We start from the raw sequence: 23,187 nt of genomic DNA on the forward strand, positions 1-23,187 counted from the left end.
GAAATGATTTAATGTATAAGTTTTCAGAAAAAAAGAGAATGCTCAAGATACAAAGAACATGACTGAAATTAGTCATACTAAATATAGAGAATGCCAAGGAATATAACTGAAATTCATCATACTAAATATAGGGAATACCAAGGAATGTGACTGAAATTACTCATATAAATATAGGGAACTGGAGCACTAAATGGCACAGTGAATAGTGTATGAACCCTGGAGTCAGGAGGATCTGAGTTCAAATCTGCCTCAGACACTTAACACTAATTATGTGACTTTGGGCTAGTCACTTAACCCCAATTGCCTCTCAAAATATAGAGAATACCAAAATAAAGGGAATACCACTTCATCTAGTTTAAACTGCTTTTTTGAAAAGAAGGGGCACAGTCCCTGCTCCTGGCTGGGACTCACATCCCTTTTGGTCCTGGGGAGAATATGTTTCTACTTTCTCCTGACTTAGTCACCTATATAAATTATTGATCTATATAGGATGAGCTAAGAATCTGACCATTTTGATAAGGATGGAAGCACAAGGACAGATAACTTCAGTTTAGATGCTTAATAGATTTCTGCTTATATCATGCTATAGAATATTAATATGAATATTTTTAAGTTAAAAATATTCTATTCTTTGAAAATTAGTGACAACTTGAATAACCAAAATACTTTATTATCTAGAACATCCCATCTACTTATAATTCCAGATAATACAAAGTTTACTAGGTTACATTATACTAAAAATAAATTATTTACTTTTTCATTCATTAAATATTATTAGGAAATACTCATGTATAATTCTGTTTTAGTATTATTTACTTTTTAATGTTAGAATTTTGAAATGCCTTTCCAAATTCAATAATGGTATTATTAGAAATAACAGTAGGAAAAGAATATATTTACTAGAATCTGCTGCTGCTTGCAGTGTCTTGGCTTGACTGAGAAGATTTTCACTTTCATCTTTGTGGTAAGTGATCTGAGTGTCAATCCCAACTACAGCCTACAAATTAATGGGAAAAAGAGAGTGAGAATCACAGCAGAAATTTAGCTTTCCATTGCTTTGGGATTTAGCATACAGTCTAATTTACTTAGACATTCTCCACCAAATTTCTCCAATTCTGTTTTCAAAGCTCAGACTAAGATCAGATGTGACTATGAAAAAAATAAATTTCCTGTTGTTTCTAAGTTTCCTCATCACTACCCTTCTCCTCCCCTACTCTTCCCTCACTTCCCCACTAATGGAGAGGAGCCTTTTCAAGAATGGCTCAGCATAGAGCATTTAATCTACAAAGATTTACCTTTTCTTTGTAGTGTTTTCTCCATGGATTTAGGTCAAATCATTGTAGGGGGAGGAATATGCTATTCGATGCCTTTGATCTGCCATTACTAATAGCACAATTTCAAAAGCCATACATTTCAAAACTCAGTATCATAAATAAATATGATAAATATCATAAAAAGTCTATCCTTGCTCTTTCCTTTTCCCCTTTATTTTCCCTGTCCTTCCCACATTTCTGCCTTTCTTTTTCATCTCTCTTCCTTTTCTTCTTCACCTGCCTAGCCTTGACCTGTACATCGAAGAAGCAGACAATCTGAAGCAAAGCCACAAGACTTACATCATTGACTCTGTCTGTAATGCTCAAAGCTAGTACTGCTGACTCGTTGGCCTCATGGACATATTTGATGATATTTTCATAGACATTTGATGCATCCAGAGCCTTCTGTACTAATCCATTAGTATCCAATCTGTGGAGACTCCTGTGAAAAAGACAGAGGTAAAAATGTGATTTTCATTTTTATCATTTCTCTTTCTTCATATTTCAATCAATCAGAAAAGCATGTATTAGCTATTTAGAAAGTGCTAGTCACTATGCTAAATCCTGAGGGCATATAGAAAGGCAAAACCAATTTCTGCCCTTAAGGGGTGTGTTCTAATGGGAGAGATAATGTATAAATTAATAACATGTACATACAAGATATATAGAGAAACTGGAGGGTAATCTTAGAGAGGAAGGCTCTAGCAGCTTGAAAATGGAGGGGATTGTGATTGAGAAAGGCCCTCTTATGAAATAGGGACATTTCAATTTTTTTCTTCTCTCTTAAAGGAAGTAGATTTGCTTTCTTATTTCTATTTTTTGAATACATATTTCCTAAAAGTGATTTCTTGAGTGATTCCTTTAGGCACAATTATATATCTTTAGTCTTTTTCCTCTGCTTTTATCAGTATTGAACTGAGGCTGTTACTTCCAAATGCAATCTCTGTCTTTGTGCTATTTATATTCTATTAGGAGGAGGCCACACAGATAGGAGGTTTTAGCTGTAAGTCAGAGGAAAAGCCTCAGTGGTCCTTAGAGTGCAGCAGTAAATCAGGTGTAAATGCTTCTTTAACGCTATTTCCATTGAAAAAGCATATCTGTTTGTTGAACCCAATGGTTCAACAAGATAGAATCTTCAACAATTCAGGAGATGGGGACTAAGTCATCCACAGAGGCAGTTACCAGGCTCCATGTCTACAAGGATTGCTCCTTTGGACAGTGGCTTCAGGACTGAAAGCAAGCATAGTTAGTGGCCTGATGGTATAGTAAGCAGTGCTATTCCTGAGACTCTTGGTTTGTCTGCCTGTTGGTAGCATTGGGTACAGGGAACATCATCTTTGTCATTTGTGAACATATTTCTCTCTTTATATCCTTTGTTTAATATTTGTTTTGTTTTTTACTTTTTTAATATTGATCAAGTATTGTTAAATAAAGTGATGACTGGGATTATAGTAATATAATTGTGATAGTAGTAATCAAGGAATCTTGCATGCTTTTAATCATACAGAAGAGTTCCTTGTTGAAGGAGAGTCTTTATAGTAGGGTCTTTTACTTGGTCAGATTAAAAAAAACCTAATAAACAATAAATCCAGTGGGATCTTAGGATCTTTATGCCTCAAGGTCAGTTATGTAACTATGGAAAAGTGATATACTACTGAAAATTGTCTGCAAATCCCTTCTCTTCTCATTTCATATTTTCATCAAGGATACTTTCACATGTGCAGATTATTTTAATAAAGATATTTTGGAAATTGAGAAATAAGAGCCTGAGTCAGTAGTTGCAAATGTTGTCAGATGGCTTTTTTTTTGTGAGGCAACAAAATAATTTGTGATAGTTTCCCTTTCTTTTAGAGTCTTCTGTTCTTTGAATGATCTTGAAAATAAACCTTAGAAAGCTTTATTTTTGTGATGCCTTTAAAATGGATTTCTTCAGTATTTATTTGATCAGATTCAGATGATCTTCCCAACTTTATCTTCTTACATGTCATTTCTATTTCCTTAGAATAAATGCTTGAATCACTGGTGATATCAACATATTGTTATAGAAATGCTCAGAAATATCTTCAATTTCTTGTAATTTTTTTTCAGTTTCAACTAGAAATGGCCTTAGAATGTGCCAGTTTAACTGAAACTTACTCATACTAACACAATATAGGACACTGACTTATAAAACCTATAAAACAAGTTATGTTTATAATATTCTAGGTCCATGAAGTTTTTCATCTCTCCCTTTTCAATTGTCATGTATACTCTTTTCTGTTTGTATCTTGCATATCTTTATGCTCCTTGAAGGCAGGCACTGTTTTGTTTTGCGTTGTTTTGTTTTTATTGCAAAAGAACCTAGCAGAGTGCCTTGAACATAATTTGTTATCCAGTTGTTCTCCTTGACTCTTTGTGACGCCATTTGGGTCACATAAAATACTGGGGTGCTTTGCCATTTCCTTCTCCAACTCATTTTATAGATGAGCAAACCAAGGCAAATAGGGTTAAGTGACTTGCTCAGGGTCATACAGCTAATAAGTATATGATGAATCTTTCTGACTCCAGACCCAGCATTCTTTCTATTTTGTAACTTACCTGTCTCTTTTAAGCATAACAGCTTCATAAATGATTGCTGGATTCATTGGAATTTTGATTTAAGTAATAGATAATTTTGTTTATAATTTTTATTTTTTTTTCAAAGTAGGCATTTCTCAATGTATTGTTTCAGTGTTTGGGGCAGCTATGTGGCTCTGTGGATAGAGTAATAAGACTAGAGATGGGGAGACTCATCTTCCTGAGTTCAAATTTGGCTTCAGACAATTAAAATGAGTTGAAGAAGGAAAATGGCAAATCACTATCTTTTCCAAGAAAAACTCCAAATGGGGTCACAAAGAACTGGACAAGATTGAAACTAAACAAATGAACATCAACATTTCCAGTACTTAGCATAGTACCTTGCACATTGTAAGTTTATGATAACTATTCAATGAATTTACTTGAAATCTTTCAATGTAGTAGAAATGACATCATTAGAAATCCTGCAATAAATATTTTCTATGTACATAAGTTAAAAGCAATATTTCTCAAAACTAAGACACCACTTAAAAAGATTTGTACACCTACCTTAGAGTGATCTGAAAGTCCAAATGTTTAAAAATGAAAAGAAAATAAAACCTGAAAACATTTAAAATTCTTGATAATAAAGAGTCAGTTTAAGTTTTTTGTGAAAACCAATATTGTTTCTTGTTTTATCCACCAGCTTTACCTGTTGTTATTTATAATTTCTAGTTTTCTGTTTTTTTCTATAGTATTCTCACTTTCCCCCCCTGTTGTTTCAGGTTCAAAAAGTCAATTCCAATTCCATCCATACAATTTAGTTAACATTTATTGATTGCCCAAAGGGTACATGGCACTCTATGAGGTGTTATAAGGAAAATTGTCAATTGATTTTCTCTTAATAAGTGTTGAAATCAAACAGTTCCTGCCAGGCATAGTTGAATGGCTCTAATACTTACCAGAAGTCAGTTTCATTCCTAATTCCCAATTAGCTTCACTTAACATGTTATGTATGGAAAGTTAACTTCTTTGTACAAAATTTATGGCTGATAAGAGGATGAAAACTCAGATTGTTGAGAGTGCATAACAGCAAGAAATTACCTATTTAGCTCATTAGCCTGTTGCTGAAGGTTCTGTGCATGCTCTACAGCTTGCTGGACCAAGTCATGATCGAGAGTGGTCAAATTGGAGAGTTTATCTTGTAGCTCTGTTTTGGCTCCATCGATTTCAGCATAAATCCTTGATGCATTCTAAAGAGAACATCAAAGTGAATTTCCTTTTAATTTTAATAGGAATTTAATAGGAAAAATAAATGTAATAGAACATCAAAATTATTACACACACACACACACACACACACACACACACACACACAACCAAACAAGCTACATCTTCTCAAATTTGAGAAGCATGTCAGAAACAATGAAAGTTGTTCGAAGTAAATTTCAGTGGAACTGAATAATTACATTGCTGTAGTGTTTGACAATTCTTTCCTAATGTGAAGCTTATTCAAACATTTAAGGTAGATTAAAAATCTACCTTAAAGATGATCCACAAAGTAAACAATAAATTGATTTGAAAAATGAAAATTCCAATCATACATTTCAGAATTCAAAGACATTTATTTCAGTGTTGATCTACTTCAAAACATATCTGGAAATGAATTCTCTTCAGAACATAACTCAAAGTTTTTCAGTTTTTTTATTAAAGACCTTCAGTAAAGGGGACCCCTTCTAGTTTCTAAGGTAATCCATCCTTAATTTGGGTAAATCTACAAATTAATAACAAAATTGTTGTAGCTAAGGACATGATGATTAAAATTATTGCTACTGTCTTCCTGTTCACACACACACACACACACACACACACACACACACACACACACACTTTCTCCTCTGGGTGGGAAGTAATATCAACTAATCTGTCATTCTCTTTATTGTTAATTGTGAACCTTCATTCAGGGACAGAATTGATGGCAAAATACCTCAGTGTTAGATCCATCTCCATCCCCCATAGTTTTTCCCATATTTGTTCTTCTCAAATATATTTCCAAATATATTCTCTGCCATGAAATAGCCAATGTCAGCACAAGGTAGACATGCTTTTTCTAAGACCAGAGAAAAAACCTTTGGATTCCCATGAAGAAATTCAAAGGGATAAAGGAGATATACAATTACCACCTTGGATAATCTGTTGTCTGATAGGTGGTTTCAACTATATAGCTTCATCTTCCAAATACCTCATGCCTAATTGATCCAAACAGTATGACTTCTAGACATCTGAACTTTGTCTTTACTTCTTTCTACTGTCCCAGTTCCAGGTGCTTTTTGCTACCTCCACATGTCTTCTTGTAAAGTCAGGAACAAGATTTCTCTTTGAGTCTCTTTCTTGGACTCAGTGAACTAGCTTATAAAAACTACCCAGAGACATTGCTTATCATTCTTCCTTACATGAAAATTAACTCAAAAGACTAATTTATTCTAAAGGAATCTCTAGTTGCGCTTTCAGTGTTGTATTTACATAGTTAACCATCTCATTTTCTGTTCCCTTTTCTGTGATTAACTGTGTGAAAGATCATCTTTCTTAAAACATTATTATTGCTAATAACAATAATAGGCAACATTTAAATAGTTCTTTAAGGTTTTTGAAAGCATTTAAAAATGTTATCTTATTGGAGATTCACAGCCTTGTGAAGGAGTATATTATTCCCATTTTACAAATCATAGAGCCATAGGTTTAGAGATATGAATAAGATGCTTATAAGAATGAATGAAGAAACAGATCATAAAAGATGTTAAGGAATTTTTCAAAGATCACAAACAAACCCAAAAAGAGTCTGAGGTAGGAATCAAACCTGAATCATCCAGCTCTATCCATGGCATGGACTTCAATTTCTAGGCATTGATTTCAGTTTTGCCCCTTGGGAACATTCAGAACAATTTTAATCTCTTTTCTAGCTGATAGTCCTTCAAACAGGGGAGAATGCTATTATGTTTCTTCTAAGTCTGCTCTTTATCAGGTTAAAAATCACCAGTCCCTTCAAGTGATTCTTATATAGCACTTCATCATTCCAGCTGCCTCCCTCAGTGTGCTTTCCAGATGATCAATGTCCCCTTAAAAAAGTGGCATTAAGAATTGCACATAATATTTGCAACATGATTTGACCAGGAATCAAGGAACTTGTTTTATTTTCAGAATATTAACTAATCAGGTTTTAATTTAACTATTCCCATCCCTTCCAAATGCCAAGTTTCCTAAGTATGTAATCACAAACTGAGTTGACATAGAAAGTTAATTACCTTTATGACATCACTTAGTTCAGAGATGGTCAGACGAGGGATTTCTAGAGATTCTGTAGATTCACTCAAAGAAGTGTTCACCACTTCTACCTGTTCTTTGATTCTTTCATGTTGTTTCTAGACAGAGAAAATATGGAAAAAAGGAATAAAAGGTATTTGTTTTTTTTTAAATAGGCAAGGAGACTTAAAAAGTAGGAGTTACTAAAAGTAGTTTTTGATAGCAAATTTGTGTCCTTATGATATAAAGCAACACAAGAGCAGCATGAGAATACAAGTACAGTTTTGATTTCTTATTAAGTGATATGCAGTACAATGGATTGTATACTATCTATATCTAACTATATAAAGTATATCTATATACTTTATAAAGTATATAGGTATATTTTATATATATAAGTATACATACATATATGTGGTTAGTATAAAATTCTAACTTTAATTATAGCATATATAAAGTACTAGTCTTAAGCAAAATATTGTCTTAATTGAAAGCTGCAAATAAATGCCTCTATTATTTAAAATTTGGTTTGTAGAATTCTGCTCTTTAGTCATATTCTCTGTGAATTCTTCCTAATATCAGTGGATACTCAAATACGCATATGGAAAAGGTAATTGCTTAGATTTTGTAACATATAAGTTTATCCTCAGATGTATAGTTTAGTAGTGTAACAGGTATATTATTTTTCGGAGATCTCTTTTACCTAAGAGTCCCAATCCCATTTGAAATTTGAAAACAATAAAGGTTTAAAAATGTAGCATGTATGTGAATGAATGAAAAGAGTTACTTATTAAATGCTTGCTAAGTTCACTCTTTTAGTGATGGAGATAAAAATACAAAAGTGAAGATAGTCATTTCCCTCAAAGAGCTTATGGTTTTAATAGGAAGAGAGCCTCTCTATAGGCTGTATCACTGATTCTGCTCTTGTACTTTCCCTACAATGTCTTACAAACCTTTTCACCCTGGAAACTCATTTTAATCTAATTCTAATTCACACATTGTAATTATCCTGCAGATTCTACCTCTGATTGATTGGCTCCTCCCAGAACTTCCATTTTAAGAAGGATGCTCAGGTCCTATATATCTTTGTTCCTCTCCAGGTCTTGTTCATGATTCTCCCCTAGACATTCTCTACTTTTCTACCTTGCCCTGCCCTTTCCAGTTCATTGTTTTCTCCTGGTTTTCTAGCAAGGACTGTTTCTTTTCTTTCTTTTTTTCTGCTTATATTTGTATCCCTAGAATTTAGCTGTTTAAATGCTTATTGACTTGACTTGTTGAGACTCAAGATATATGAGGAATGATTAAACTAAGAGCATTTATTGAGTGCTTATGCCTGTGTTAATCTGGGGATACGAATATGAAAGTGAGACAATCACTGTCCTAATGTGGTTTGCATTCTAATGGGGGAGGAAGCACATACAGGGGAATGGTAGCCAGAGAAAGGAGTAATAATCTGGGAACTCACAAAGATAGTAAGTAGAATAATAAAGCATCCAAATTACATGGCTTTTCCAGAAGGGAATGGTGGTGTTAATTCAATTATAGTTCTTAGAACAAAGCTGGAAAATAGGGAGATGAGTTTGGAGAAGGGAAGAAGTAAATAGCAGGGTGAAAAAAATAGCTTGGTGAAGAAACTACAAGAATCTAGGGAAGGCACAGCTGGTTACTTAACTGTAATTAAGATTTCTTGAGATCTACATTGGATAGTGGTGCTGAAAAGGTTAAGACTTAATATTCACTGAGTTGAACTGGACTGTACTTTAGAGGTGAAAAGTTAAATATTTATTTTATATTTGGTCACAGTATAGAATAAGAAGTTATTTTGGAAATGGTAATTTTAATTGAAGTAGGAAGCCCTTAAGTTAAAACTTAATTCACAAAGGCACTATTTCAGACCAAAGAACATTAGCAGCTTTATAAGATAATTAGCCATTTGCATATAAAGTCTTCCTTCCAATCTGTCTTCACTTCCATTTTTCTCCACCTATCCATCCCTGATTAAGTGGAAATGGAATGTAGGTCACCACTTACTTTAAGCATATTGCTGGCTGACAAAACAGACAAAATGTCTCCCTTTCTCCTACCCCCTCATCCCAACCCTACTACCACCACCAAAAATAGAGGGCATTCTTTGTTTATCCACTTCTCTTCCCACAGGAAAGGCACTGCATTGCTGCATGTTTACATCAGACCTATACAGTCTTGTTATTGTGGGAGCTCAATCAGAACTAGCCTATGATGACAGAAAGATAATCCACTTCACTCTTAGTTCCACAGGGACTGTCTTTCACATTTGTAATACTAGAGTTTAGTGCCGTACTTGGCTCTTAGCATTTAGAAATAAGCACTTAGAATATTTCTTTTTTTCTTTCTTTCTTTCATTCTTTCTTTCTTTCTTTTTTTTCTCCTCTCTTTCCTCCTTAACTTTAGTGCATTATTACTGTTCTTACTAAAGAAGTAAGCACTTAAAAATGCTTATTGGCCGAATGATTGGTTGACATGGAAGGGAGTAGAAATAAGCAATTGAAAACTTTTTACTATTTTAATTACAAAGTTTGCTGCTGTCTGGACTATTTGCATGACTTAGCTTATTTAGGGTAGTTTTTCTTAGATGACAGTCTGAAATGGGACTTTGAAGAAATATTTATGATTAATTACCTAAAGTAGATAGTTGATCTTTCCCAATTGGAGGTTATAGCATCCTAAATAAGGAATCCTGCTACAAGATTGATCAATTTTTCAATTTAGTAAAGATTTTTTCCCCAATTTTTCATGTAGCATTAAACAAAAGAATAAAACTCATAGGAAACTTCTATGTGAGGAATCTTCTACTAGTGTCATTTGACATCTTTGCCACTTGTAATTTTAGAAAGTTACTTAAGTGACTTGCCCAAGATCACATAGCCAAAATAAAGCAAAGTCAGACCTTGAATCCAGAAGTTCCTGGCCTCAAAGCTGGCTCACTAATTATTACACCACCAGTGCCTTTCTAAAGTATTAAACAAAGACCCTGAAACGATAAGGTCCTTATGAAGAAATTTGCATTCTCTTTAAAGAAGCAGAAAGCAATGAAGAATAATTGGGAAAAAATGAAGTTAATATTTGCATATTACAGCATGAGTACTACCATATTCAGCTTGCTTCAGGCTTTATTTCACACACGGGAGGAGTGCTTTGCCAGTTTTGCTTTAAAAAAAAAAAACCCTACAAGAATAATGGGAAGCCAGCACAAAGGCAATTTCTATTTATGAGAATTCTTACACTTCCTAAAGATCAGCTTCTAAATTCTAATACTGAAACTTTATTTAGCTGATCAAACCCATCACTAGCCATTTACTCTTTAGAACAATGATCAGGAGAGATGAAAAAATACATTGAGATTTTCTATATGTTGATACTGTTTGTATACATCAAATCAAGTATAATACAAAGTTATTCTTGGTGTGTAGTGAAGCAACATTGTTAAAGAGGCATACAAGCAGAAATCTTGTCATTCTTATCTCAGTCAATCTCTGTCATTCACTGATGTCATTCTTTGAGAACACATGACATGTGCTGCCCTATAGGACAGGCAGAAGTAAAATAAAGAATCATAAGACATTCAGGTTGGCTTTGTAAAGTCACAAAATCAGATTTCGCTATAGCCAAAGCAAAGTAATTTGAATTAATTAATTAGAAAAAAAAACCTGGTCTATTTTAGTGAAGAGTCTTAACTATGTTAGTTTGTCAAGAAATATAATTTTTTCTGGTGGAAGTATCTAAAATACCTCAAAAGAGACTGACAAAGTGTTACATAAATCTGCTTGATAGTCACTAAGAATTTCATTCATTCATTCATTCAATAAGCATTAATTAAGTGCCTGCTAGGTACCAGACACTGTGTGAGGCACTGGGAATGAAAAAAGAAAAAGACAAATTAAAAATAGTTCCTGCCCTCAAGAAACTTGTCTTTTAGTTTATATAAAAAGCCTTTCCAGACATTTTCTGCAATTACTATAGCAAGTGCATGTGAATAAGTGTTCCATAGTATTCAAAGATACTTTAGTCCTTAGAGAAATAATTATTAAGCACCTACTCAAAAGATGCATAAGATATGAGGTCTCTGCCATGGAAGACCTTACTAATAGAGATATTATGAACACAAATTATTATGATGTAAAGATAGTACATGGTAAGCAACAGATGTAATAACAATAGTTTATAAGAATGAATAAAAAAGAAATCACTTTTAATGGGATAATTGGGGATAGTCATTATAGAGAAGAAGTTGAGTGGGAAAAGAAGAGTAGGTGTGATTTGTGTAGGGCAGTTACTTAGGAAGGAAAAAAAAATCATTGACATTTGTAATATTAAGAGTCACACGTCTCTGTAACATTGTCTGCTTTCAGTTCTATTTAGTTCTTCCTAATGGAAGCTCTGTTAGGGATTCATACAGTTATTGTTTGGGGGTTTTTATTGTACCTCATTGTCCCGTTGTCTGGCAGCATTGGCCCTGTTCAAGTGTTCAGCATCTCTGACACGGTCAAGAGACTCATCCAGTGACTCTTGAAGTTCTGACAACTTGGCGTCATAGTCATCAAGCTGCTCTAATACCACAGGAAACAGTGACCGTGTGTCATTGTGGAGCCGTTGCCAGTTTTCAGCGAGGGATAACACTGAGAAAAATGACAAAAAGAAACCAATTTCATTACTTCCATTCTCTTTAGTCTTTTGAAAAAAGTTCAATTTACAAGCATGTTTAATCAAGGATATTCTACAAAGCAAAGACTTTAGTAATCTTTTGATGGTCAGTGGTTCCTTGAGGTGGGGTTTGGAGGATTAAATTCATGTTCTTCTACTTATACAGAAATTATGATAAGCCATTGTCAATTGGATATTTTTAGTCTGTTCAATTTTGCCATTATGATAGAGACCAGGTTCAAATTCTTCTCTGGCTCAGTTTCAAAACTCATATGCTTGGTCCAACCCATCCTTCATGCCAGCCTCAGACTCATTTTTCCTAATTCATGCATGGATATTGTTGTGTTATACCTCTACTCAATACCTTTCAGTGATTCCCTATTGCCTTCCAAGACTAACATTTTACACTGCAGTCCTGAATCCATTACTTTACTAAACTTTGGGATCATGGGTAAATTATTTAACTGCAATCCTGAATCCATTACTTTACTAAATTTTGGGATCATGGGTAAGTTATTTAATCCATCCAAGTCTCAGTTTACTCATTAGAGGGATAATAGTATCTGTCCTGGAAATTTTAATTGGCTTACATGGAACAAATGAGATCTGTATGTTCATAAAGCAGTTTGCAAACTTTAAACATTATATAAATGTTAGTTATTTTATTATAGTTAAAGTAATAATGGCATTAGAAAAGATTTGGGAACACTTACAGAGCACAGTTAGGGAGAACATAATTGTTTCTAAACATTTATACTTGGATCTAGAAATAAGCTACTAAATTTAGGATTTGAATATTTCTTCTACCTAGGTCATTATTTTTACATGGAAAAACTCCCTTTTAAAATGTGCTAATTACTTCCCTGTCAACCATTTATCATACTTGTTTAATTATATGAAAGAATAAGAATTATTATGATTTTTACTGATAGAATTATATGGAGCTAGTTGACTGGCAATATACTGCAAAGAAGAGGCAAAACAGTGTTGTTAGTCATCTGTTTTCTGTTTTTTATTCAGCTTGGGTATTTATTTAGCTTCCCGCCTTTCAATTTAGCTTACTCCCTATATCAAGTCCTAACCATCAAAATTTGTTATATAATGAAGAGAGAATTTTGGAAGGAAATTATAGTACATTCTTATACTTTAATTAAAATAAGATTAGTAAAATGCTTATCTTAGAGATACAGTTTAATGAAGAAGAAGGGACACAGATTTGGGATCAGGAAACCTAGGCCCAACTCTTGTCTTTCTGATCATAGGTATGCGTGATTGGGTTAGTCACTAAAACTTGCACCTCTATTTAATTTTCTGTGCAATAGAAATTACAAATCTTATATAATTTACTTTAAAGGAATGGTATAGGGGAACTGCAAACTTTAAGTATAATATAAATCTGAGCTATTGCTTATAAATCTTAAACTCTATATAAATAGTTTGCTGTTACTGCTTCTCTTCAATAAAAAAGTGCATACATTATCTTTGTGTTCCCATTCTGCAGTTTTTAAAAGTGAGCTGTAATATGTCCTATTCATGCATTGCATGTTATCTTACATTTACAACATTTAACAATTTGCATTGCACTTGTGAAATTTGATAGATATATTCACTGATCAATCTATAGGAACTCTGAAAACAGCAAGAAAAGTTCTTTCTAAGTGGAGCTTCAGACTCCACTGCTGGTGAAGATTTCTTTAGGAGATATAGTGAAGTGAAACCATTATGTTTTTACTTGTCTGAATCAGAGACATGTCTTATTTTCCATGACCATACATACTCTGTATTATTACTTATGCCTGAACTGTCCTATTGTCCTCACCTGGATTTCTCTCTATCTTTTAAAGTTCAATTCAGAGGCCATCTTCCCTGTGAAACCTTTACTGATCATTTGAGTAGTGATGAGGTTTCTGTTTTCAGTTAGGTGATGCAGAGGATAGAGAGCTGAAATTGGGGGTCAGAAAGAACTAGATTCAAATTCTGCCTCAGACACTTAATAGTCGTATGACCCTAGGCAAGTCACTTAAAAAGTCACTTAGTTTCCTCAACTATAAAATGGCATCTATTATCAGCTTCAAATGTGATGGTATTTGTAAAGTGTTTAGCAAATAACTGGCACATAGTAAGTGCTTAATAAATCCTTTTTTCTTTTCCCTCCTCTCCCTTCGTACCTCAAATCATAGGATCATGGGAGAGCTGGAATGGGCCTCAGAAGCTATTTAATTTAATTTTTTTACTTTACAAATGAGAGAATTGAGGCTAGCAGCAGGGAGAGAGGGATAAGAACATAATGGATATGTTAAAAGACTTGTTCAAAATTACAAATACTAAGTAGTAAATATCAAAGGCATTTGAACCCAGGTTCTCTGATGGTAGAGTAAATGTTCTTCTTATTATATCACCCTGTTTTTGTTCTATTTATATGTATGTATACATATATATGTTTACATATAATATATGTGTGTATCTATTGAGATATCCATAGTTGCAATGTTATATATGTATGTATATATACACATATCTACACATATGTAGATATACATACACATATATGAGAGTGAGAGAGCAAGAGTGAGAATGAGAGTAAGAGTGAGCAAGAGTGAGAGTGAGAGAGTGTGAGGGGGAAGGGAAGGAGGGAAGGAGGAAAGGAGGTAGAGAAACAAAGAGGAAGGAAAATAAGGAGGGAGGGGGAGAGAGAGAGAGAGAGAAAGAAAAAGGGAGAAAGAGAGAGAGAAAGAGAGAGAAAGAAAGAGAGAGAGAAGGAGAGAGAGAGAGAGAGAGAGAGAGAGAGAGAGAGAGAGAGAGAGAGAGAGAGAGAAGAATGGAGGGAAGGTGAGAAAGGGAGAGAGGGAAGGAAGGAGAGAGGGAGGGAAAGAGGGAGAGAGAGATGCACCTATATGTGTGTGTCCCTACAGCATTTTCAACTCCTGGGAACTTGTGTGAGGTAAACTTTGGACTTATCTCCCGTACTATATCCCATTATGCTTTTCATGTCCTACCTATGTCAGAACTTCCTAAAAGTCTGAGTTGAAAGGAACTAAGTTCATCAAATAGCAGGTAGACAAAGCTATTTCTGGTTCCACTGCATGCATGACAACAAGTGGTAGCAAAAGCAGTGCCATCAGTGCCAGAGTTAGAGTACTTTTGCCTGGGAAACTCTCTCCTCTTTAGGACAGACAGTCAGAGATATCAAACCTACATTCTTGCGCTTCATCAGCCTCTTCATCCACAAGCTCCCGTTGAAGGAAGAAGGGCTTTCGACGTCTGATTTCCATCAGCATGTCCTCTGCTAATACAAGCTTTTCAGAGATTTCTTCTGGACTAAGGTCCTGCTCAACTCCATAATATAGCATCTTGCTGTTGATCTCTAAAAGAAAGAACAGATGTTCATTTTGAGTGAAGAGAAAAGCAGCAGAGAAAACCTGCTTATGTATTTTTAAATTGTGCTGTAGGAGTGCCAAAAGACATCTGGGATTGTAAGTGATGGTCACAACCCGCAGATGGTAATGTGACGAGAGCTTGATCCTGTTCCAGGGTCTTTGTCAGGAGCATCCATATAGCAAATCATACAATTTGGAAAGGACCTCGTGAGTGCAATTCCATTTATAATATTGCAAAGCAAATTCAAGCTAAGCATAAAGAACTCTAATAGTGAGGAATAAACCATCTCTTTCAGCAGCCTATTCTAGCATCAAGATTGTCCATCCTAGTATTAGGATTAAATAGGACTTAGGCTATTTATCTATCAAAATTATAGAATAAAAGTGAACCCAGCATGGCCCAAGGATAAAGAAAATAAAAACAGAGTCACTGTTCTTTCCAGATTCAACCATGTTTGGAATTGAAGGGATGAAAAATTTGCATGATATCTATCTGCCTTTTTTTTTTTTTTACAGTGGGCCAAGACTGATAATATTAAAATCCACTAATTGGGCAGTGCTAATCAGTGCTTTGTTGTGAACTACAAATATATGGAAAAACATTCTGGTGAGCTGTGTGTAATTTATGTGGTATTTCACCATGCTCCAATCCAACCTCCATTCAGTTGCCAAATTGATATTCCTAAAATATTGCTCTCAAACCCCTTTATTAGGCCTCTGCTCAAGAAGCTTTCAGGGTTTCCCTTTGCTTTTAGGATAAAATAAAAACTATCTGTTTGGCCTTCACTATCTGACTGGAGAAAGAGTTCTGGGCCTGTAGGCAGGAAGCCTTAAGTTCAAATATGGCCTCATACACTTACTACCTGTGTGACTTAGCCTCATATTCTGTTTCCTCATTTGTACAACGGGTATAATAAAAAGCATCTACTTCCCAGAATTGAGGGTCAAGTAAGATATTTGTAATTGGTTTGGCACAGTGCCTGACACATAGAAATGTTATCTATTATTATTATTACTATCATTTTTTAGGCCTGTTTCATAATATTCTCCCATTGTACTCAAAGCTGCCATCATATTAGCCTACTTACTTTTCTCAATATATGATAATTCATTTCCTATCTTTAAGTCTTTGTATATGCTGTCCTAAATGCCTAAATGCCTCCCCTACTCCCTCTGCTTCTTGAACCCTTATCCCCCTTGTACACTCTGTCCTAGTTGCATTTCCATTCAGAGACTTTCCCTGATAACCCCAGTTGTCAGTATTACTTTTCAAAATCATCATTGTGTATGTACTTTATTCTTATGTGTGAATATTTTATTTCTTGCAGTAAATTATAGAGATAAAACTTTTTCAACTATAGCATTGAACTGGAATGCTTCCTTGAGGTAGCTAGTTACAGACTTGAAAAATGAACTTTTAAAAGGTGACTACATGAAAAATTCAAATTCTAGACCATATTTTTCCATTTATAGAATTGAAACTGAATTTGTAATTTTGACACACTCAAAACGACCTGCTCAGTACTTAATGTCTCAATTAACTGATGACATAGTCATAAACTATTATAGTTGAAACCAACTAGAAAGCATTTAAGTGCTAATTATATGCCACACACTATGTTAGCAATTGTAGATAAAAATATAAAAATCTAGCATCCAATCAATAAGTCAATAAGTAGTCAATAATTAATTGTTAAGCACTTACTATATATGCTAGGCAACTGTTTTAAGTACTTGCTAAGACCTGATTTCAAATCTGGCCTTACACATATACTGACTTTGGGGAAGTCACTTAATTTCTCTAAGTTTCCTCATTTGTAAAATAAGATGGTTAGCCTTGAAGATTCTTTCCAGTTTTAGATTTATGATTCTTACAGTTTTAACATTCTGAGTGATTTGAATTGCCTCCTAGAAACTTGAAATCTTAGTAGAATGCTTCAGATCCCTAGAATCCTTGAGCTGAAAAAGGCCTTTAGAGGTCTTTTAGTCCAATTCTCTCTCATTTCACAGATGAGAAAAATGAAGCCTTACAAAGATTAAATAATGTTATCAGTGTTAATGTCAGATGTAGGCCTCTTGACTTTCAAGCCAGCCCTCTGACCAGTACATCATGTTCTGAGATTGCCAACTCTTTCTAGGATAGATACCAGGGAAAGTTATTCTGCCTTCAAAGCATAAATAAAAAGGTCTCTGGGCTTTATTATGATTGATGTGGTTGGTGAGGGGTGATGGGTAAACAAACACTGCAGTCCTATAAATCAAGCTTAGATTAGAAAACTGGGCTGGGTGTGAATAATAGCTCACATGTCCTCATCAGTTATTTTATAGACTGTTAGTCACAAGGAATGTCGCTACGGATGCCATAAAGCATTCATATATACTGGAGGAGGGAAAGAAAAATAGATGAGGAGGCTTTTACTGCAAGAATGGTTGCTGAGAAAGCTATGAGGATATCAGGAAATGTGGGTCCAGATAAACCTTATGTCATCTCTGAAATTAATATTCAAAACACTCACAATTGGGAGCAAATGTTGCTGTTGTTGTTCAGTCATGTTTGACTCTTTGGGACTGTATTTGGAGTTTTCTTGGTAAAGATACAGGAATGGTTTGCCATTTTTTTCTCCAGTTCATTTTACAGATTAGGAAATTGAGGCAAATAGAGTTAAGATATTTGCCTAGAATCAAATAGCTAGTAAATGTCTGAGTTCACATTGAACTCAAGTCTCTAGGTCTAGTAGATTGAGCACCTAATTACTCCCACCTGCCTTTGTGTATTTTATTCTGGTTTCCTTCAATTCAACAATTAAGAGGAATTTTTTTAAGTGGGCTAGGCACTGTTCTTGGCATTATGTACAGACAACATTTAAACAACAGCTGTTTTTGAGGAACACATGAATATCATATACATATATATCCATATATTCTAATGATAGCGACACTATAAACAAATAAATCATGCAGAATAAATACAACACTGGAAGCAGTGAGGCTCCATAAGGAAGGTGGGGTTTGAGCTGAGATGTGAATGCTATAAGGGCTTCTAGGAAAAGGGGGAAAGCCAGTTGGAAAGACAGGAGGTGAGAATGTCATGTGTGAGAAATAGCAAGGAGGCTCATTTGTCTGGATTGTAAAACAGAGTAATGTATTAGGATCCTAGAAAGATAGGTTGGGGTCAGATTGCTAAGAGTTTTAAAAATCAAATATTTGAAACTTGAGCTAAGAGGAAACCAATGGACTTCATAGAGCAGGAGAGTGACATAGAACTTAGCTTTAGGTGAATCACTTTAGCAGTAGTGTAGAGGACAGATTGGAAAGAAGAGAGGCTTGAGACAAAGTGACCAATTAGGAGGTTATTGCAATAGTCCAAGTGATGAAAGTCTTCATTTAATCTATGCTTGAACAAAACTACTAGCTAACTACCAAACATCTTCCTTTTCTCTGAAATTTTAATATATTATTAATTACTTAAAAACACTGTGAGGAACAAAATCCACAAATTTTCTATATTAATGTAACAGCCTTAGAGAGTCAGGTAAGAGAGATTTCAAATAATTTTCTTTTTCTTTTTTCTTTCTTTTTTTTCTTTCTTTCTTTTCTTTCTTTTTTTTTTTTTTTTTAACATAATAGGCATCAAAGGAAAGGCAGCAAATGTTTTAATCACAGCTTGATATACCCATTGGACCGAGATGGGTCCTTGACATCTTAGAATAAAGACAATAATCTGTGATTGTTGTTTTCTTTACTTTCATTTGCTTTGAGCTGCACTTCCTATTGTCAAACCTATCTCTTTATATAGAAAAAAATAATAATTCTGGAAAAGATGGAAAAAAAGAAACAACTAGAAAACTTTCATTTTTGTCCCTAGTCTATTTTTTATCTGAGAATTTATAAAACCATGTATGCTGGCATTAAAATATGTGTACTTTAGAGGTAAAAGAACACTTTCAGAGAGTAATTGAATTTTAGAGCTGGAAATAATGATTATCATTTACATTGTAGTTTCTATGTGTTAGATGTTGTGCTAGGTGGTGCATTGGATAGAACTCTGGGCTTGGAATGAAGAAGACTCATCTTCATGAGTTCAAAACCAGCCTCAGACACTTACTAGCTTTTTGACCCTAGGCAAGTCACTTAGTCTGTTTGTCTCAGTTTTCTTATCTGTAAAATGAGGTGGAGTAGGACATAGCAACCACTCCTATATTTTTTGCTAAAAAAACCAAAAACCAAAAAACAAAAAACCTCAAATGAGGTTACAAAGAGTAGGGCATGAATGAAACAACCGAGTAAAAACAATATGCAGGCTAAGCCCTTTAAATTTATCTCATTTGATCCTCACAAGAACTCTATTTTACAACTGAGGAAACTGGCAAACACTGATTAAATGATTTGCCCAAGTCACACATTAGTAAGTGTCTGAGACCTTATTTGAATTCAGCACTTCCTAAAACTTAGTTCTTCAATTTGTCTTCTAGCCAACATTATGGACCATCTACTCTAATCCATCCATGAAAAAGAATTCTTGTTTTCAATCCCTGCTCTATTACTGAGAGGCAGTTCCTACTGACACAAGGAAAAGGAAGTATTCATAACACTATGATACAGATACATTCTGTTAGATTTGGACTTGTTACATGCTCTGCTCCAAGTGCCAACTGTCAAGTTAAGAGTTTATGACAGTTTGCATTACCCAATTTCCTTCTATTGACTATAAGTAATGTCTGTAGATGTTAAAAGGGAATGGATACTTTCCCTTTGGTGATACCGAGGCATAAAATTTTCTTTCCTGGGCAAGTACTGGGGTATTCCATTTCTCTGAACTAACTGAAAAGCAAAGCATTCTGAACATTTCTTTCTGAAAATCACTAGTTATTAAATTAGGATATATGTATTGAAACCCCAAAGGAATCAGATTTGAACTTGAAATTTTATTTTCTTTAGGCTAGATTTGGGCTAGATGTTTAGATTTTTTTCCTTTTCATTTTTTCCTTAGGAATGAAGCTGTTAGGGTTTTGTGGGTGATGAATACAGCTACTGGGGAGACATGCAGTCAGTGTATTGTCTCATCTAAAACATATCTTCTCCCATAACTCCACTGGCATTTTCCCATTTGATTTGCTGATTTCTTCCAATTTGAAGTTTTCTGTTTTTTTCTTCTTTTTTAATGGAAAAAAAGGAATTTAATATAACTGGAAGATCCACATGTATTCCATTCTGCACAGTAGGAATCCTCTGTATGGGGCATAGGCTAAGTAGTCCAAGGGAAACCATTTACTATTTGGCTGTCAGCGTTGTCTCAATATTGTAGAATTGTGTATTTGTTTTCTGCTTCTGAGAAGAGAAGTTTTATATTTTGTATTTACCTTTAAGAGCACTCTCAGCAGAAAAAATTACTAGGGAAAAAGCCTGAGATTAGAAGGAAGGCTAACATTCTGGACCAGGGGTATACTGGAGCCCATGAGAACTGGAAAATCAATTGCTAAAATTTTAAAGCAAGCATTTGAACCTCAGAAATTTGCAAATACTACAAATAAAGGCTTAAATCATTGTTTTGTTTATGATCTAAACTTAAGAAAGTGATGCACACAGTATTAATATTGCAGATTAAATTTAAATCTTTCTGTAATATATTTTCTTTTCCAGAGGGTTGGTTGTTTTGGCAGAATATCTCTCGTCTGGTCCCATTATTGTCTTTTTTTAAAAAAGGATTTCACCTCCTCAATAGTATTTTATTTTTCCAAATACATAGTTTTCAACATTCATTTTTGTAAAATTTTATGTTCCAAATTTTTTCTCCTTCCCTTACTTACCTCCTCCCTCCCCAAGACAGCAAACAATCTGATACACATTATATATGGACAATCTTAAAAAAGGGATTTTTCATTAAAGAATTGAATTATTTTTTGTTGGGTAGCTATGCTACTGATACAATAACATTTGCACTACTGATACAATAACATTTGCACTACTGATACAATAACATTTGCTAAGTTGAACCAGAAGAGAATATATTTACCTTGGATCTTATCCCTCATGTTATGGGCTTCTTCTACAAGTTGGGTTGCATAGTTAATGGTATCCATAGTTTCCTTATGAACCAGCTGGCTTTTTTTTGAAGCTCGATTTTCCTACAAATAATCCATAATACACAAGATTAAATTTGTGAGCATGGGTCTCCTTTATGTGTGTGTGTGTGTGTGTGTGTGTGTGTGTGTGTGTGTGTGTATGTTTTAAATATTCACTTCTCTGGAAAACAGAAGTCTAATTAAAATGATCCAAGAAGACATACTTGAAGACTGATGTGATCAACAATTCTAGTATTAGGAAATGCCTTAAAATGAGATCACAGCTCTATGGTGTCAGTGAAATAAACTAAAGCTTTTCCCAATCTCTCTTAATTCTAGTGCTTTATCTCTGTTAATTATTTTCTAATTACTCTGTGTATTACTTTGTTGTTCAGTCATCTTTCAATTGTCCGACTCTTTATGACCCCATTTAGAATTTTCTTGGGAAAGGTACTGGAAAGCTACATTTCCTTTTCTAGTTTATTTTATAGGGAAGGAACTAAGGCAAGCAGGATTAAATGATTTGCTTAGAACACACAACTAGTATGTGTCTGAGCCCAGATTTGAACCTATGAAAACGAATCTTCCTGTCTCATTTTTCTACCAACTTCCAGGACACATTTGTCCTGTGTATAATTTATTTCTATATATTTGTTTGCATGTTGTCCCTCTCATTAGATCATGAGCTCTTTAAGTGCAGGGGAGTATCTTTTGTCACTTTTTGAATCCCTAAGCTTTCATATATGTCTGGTGCATAGAAGGTGCTTAAAAATATTTATTGGTTAATTGATTAATGTTATTTTCTCCTTGAAATTATGTTACACATTCTGATTGTTGGACTTGTAATCATCCAGATTTATTGATCAATATGTTGAATGAAAAATTTAAAGTTCCAAAGAAAATATTGTGATGAGGTGAGACTAAAGCACAATTGGTCAGGCTTGAAATCTCCCATATAGACTGTTATTCCTGGGTAGTTCAACCATGACTGTAACTGAACCATGACTGTAACTGAATTATAGCAGAGATTTCAAGAATTATGCTCATTGGGCTAAATACTGCTTTCAGAGTTTCATTCCAAATTCCTATCAACATTGATGGTACTTGTGTACAAATAACTACTCAAGCAGATTTGGCTCTCAGTGAATAGAGTTCTCTTCTAAATAGTCAATTCCATTCCCTACCCTTGGAATCTTACATTCAAGAACTTCAAAATATTATTTGTCAAAATCCAGTGTGTGCGTGTGCGTGTGTGTGTGTGTGTGTGTGTGTGTGTGTGTGTGTTTAGTAAGGGGAAGGGTGATTAAGAAGCTGAGCTCAGAAAATGAAAATCTTTCAAGGCATGGATGTTACTTTGCATATTGTGCACAATGTGTGTGAAACATATTCATTTCCGTTCCATATTAGAAACACTGAGTCCTTGGTTGGATTTAAAAAGAAGGACGTCTTTAGCCTGGCTTACCATTTACTTTGTTTTCTTGATTTACTATGAAACACGGTTCTACTTTCTAATATCAAAGAATATGCAGACTGAATGAGGTGCAAAATCAAACCATTGTCCTGGTATCCATAATAGGTAATATTTATATGAGAGACAATGTAGTATAATGGGTAGACAATGCGATTTATTCAAGTTCTCCTACTATCCAGAAGAAGCTAGACTGACCTGGGAATGAGATAAAACTGAGCATTCTTTGCTGAGCTTCTTAGAAATTTCTTATAGTATTTGCACATCAGAAGTTCCTTGCAGTAGTGACATTGAACCCAGAATTTCTCCTGCTGTGCCAGATAATTAAGATATAAAAAGAGGCAAAAGACAATTTCTGACCTCAAGGAGCTTACAACCTAAAGGGACAGCAAAACTGAGAAGTTAGGGAAACAAGAAGGCAGTGAAGGTTTCAAAACAAATGATTCTTGAAG

At 34.4% G+C, this 23,187-nt stretch overlaps 1 protein-coding gene across 1 annotated transcript in view; it reads right to left on the bottom strand.

Moving 5' to 3' along the window:
• The window catches only part of LAMA4 (laminin subunit alpha 4), a 170,586-nt gene that overhangs the window by 48,898 nt on the left and 98,501 nt on the right, over positions 1 to 23,187 (bottom strand). The window contains exons 9-15 of the mRNA XM_051997568.1: positions 21,219 to 21,330; positions 15,025 to 15,192; positions 11,610 to 11,803; positions 7,151 to 7,267; positions 4,953 to 5,101; positions 1,614 to 1,755; positions 901 to 997 (exon numbers count right to left, since the gene is read on the bottom strand). Coding sequence (XP_051853528.1) covers positions 901 to 997; positions 1,614 to 1,755; positions 4,953 to 5,101; positions 7,151 to 7,267; positions 11,610 to 11,803; positions 15,025 to 15,192; positions 21,219 to 21,330 — 979 coding nt within the window. The remainder of the gene's footprint in view (positions 1 to 900; positions 998 to 1,613; positions 1,756 to 4,952; positions 5,102 to 7,150; positions 7,268 to 11,609; positions 11,804 to 15,024; positions 15,193 to 21,218; positions 21,331 to 23,187) is intronic.

This window comes from Antechinus flavipes, chromosome 4 (assembly GCF_016432865.1).
Source record: "Antechinus flavipes isolate AdamAnt ecotype Samford, QLD, Australia chromosome 4, AdamAnt_v2, whole genome shotgun sequence".
In the NCBI taxonomy this organism is placed as follows: domain Eukaryota; kingdom Metazoa; phylum Chordata; class Mammalia; order Dasyuromorphia; family Dasyuridae; genus Antechinus; species Antechinus flavipes.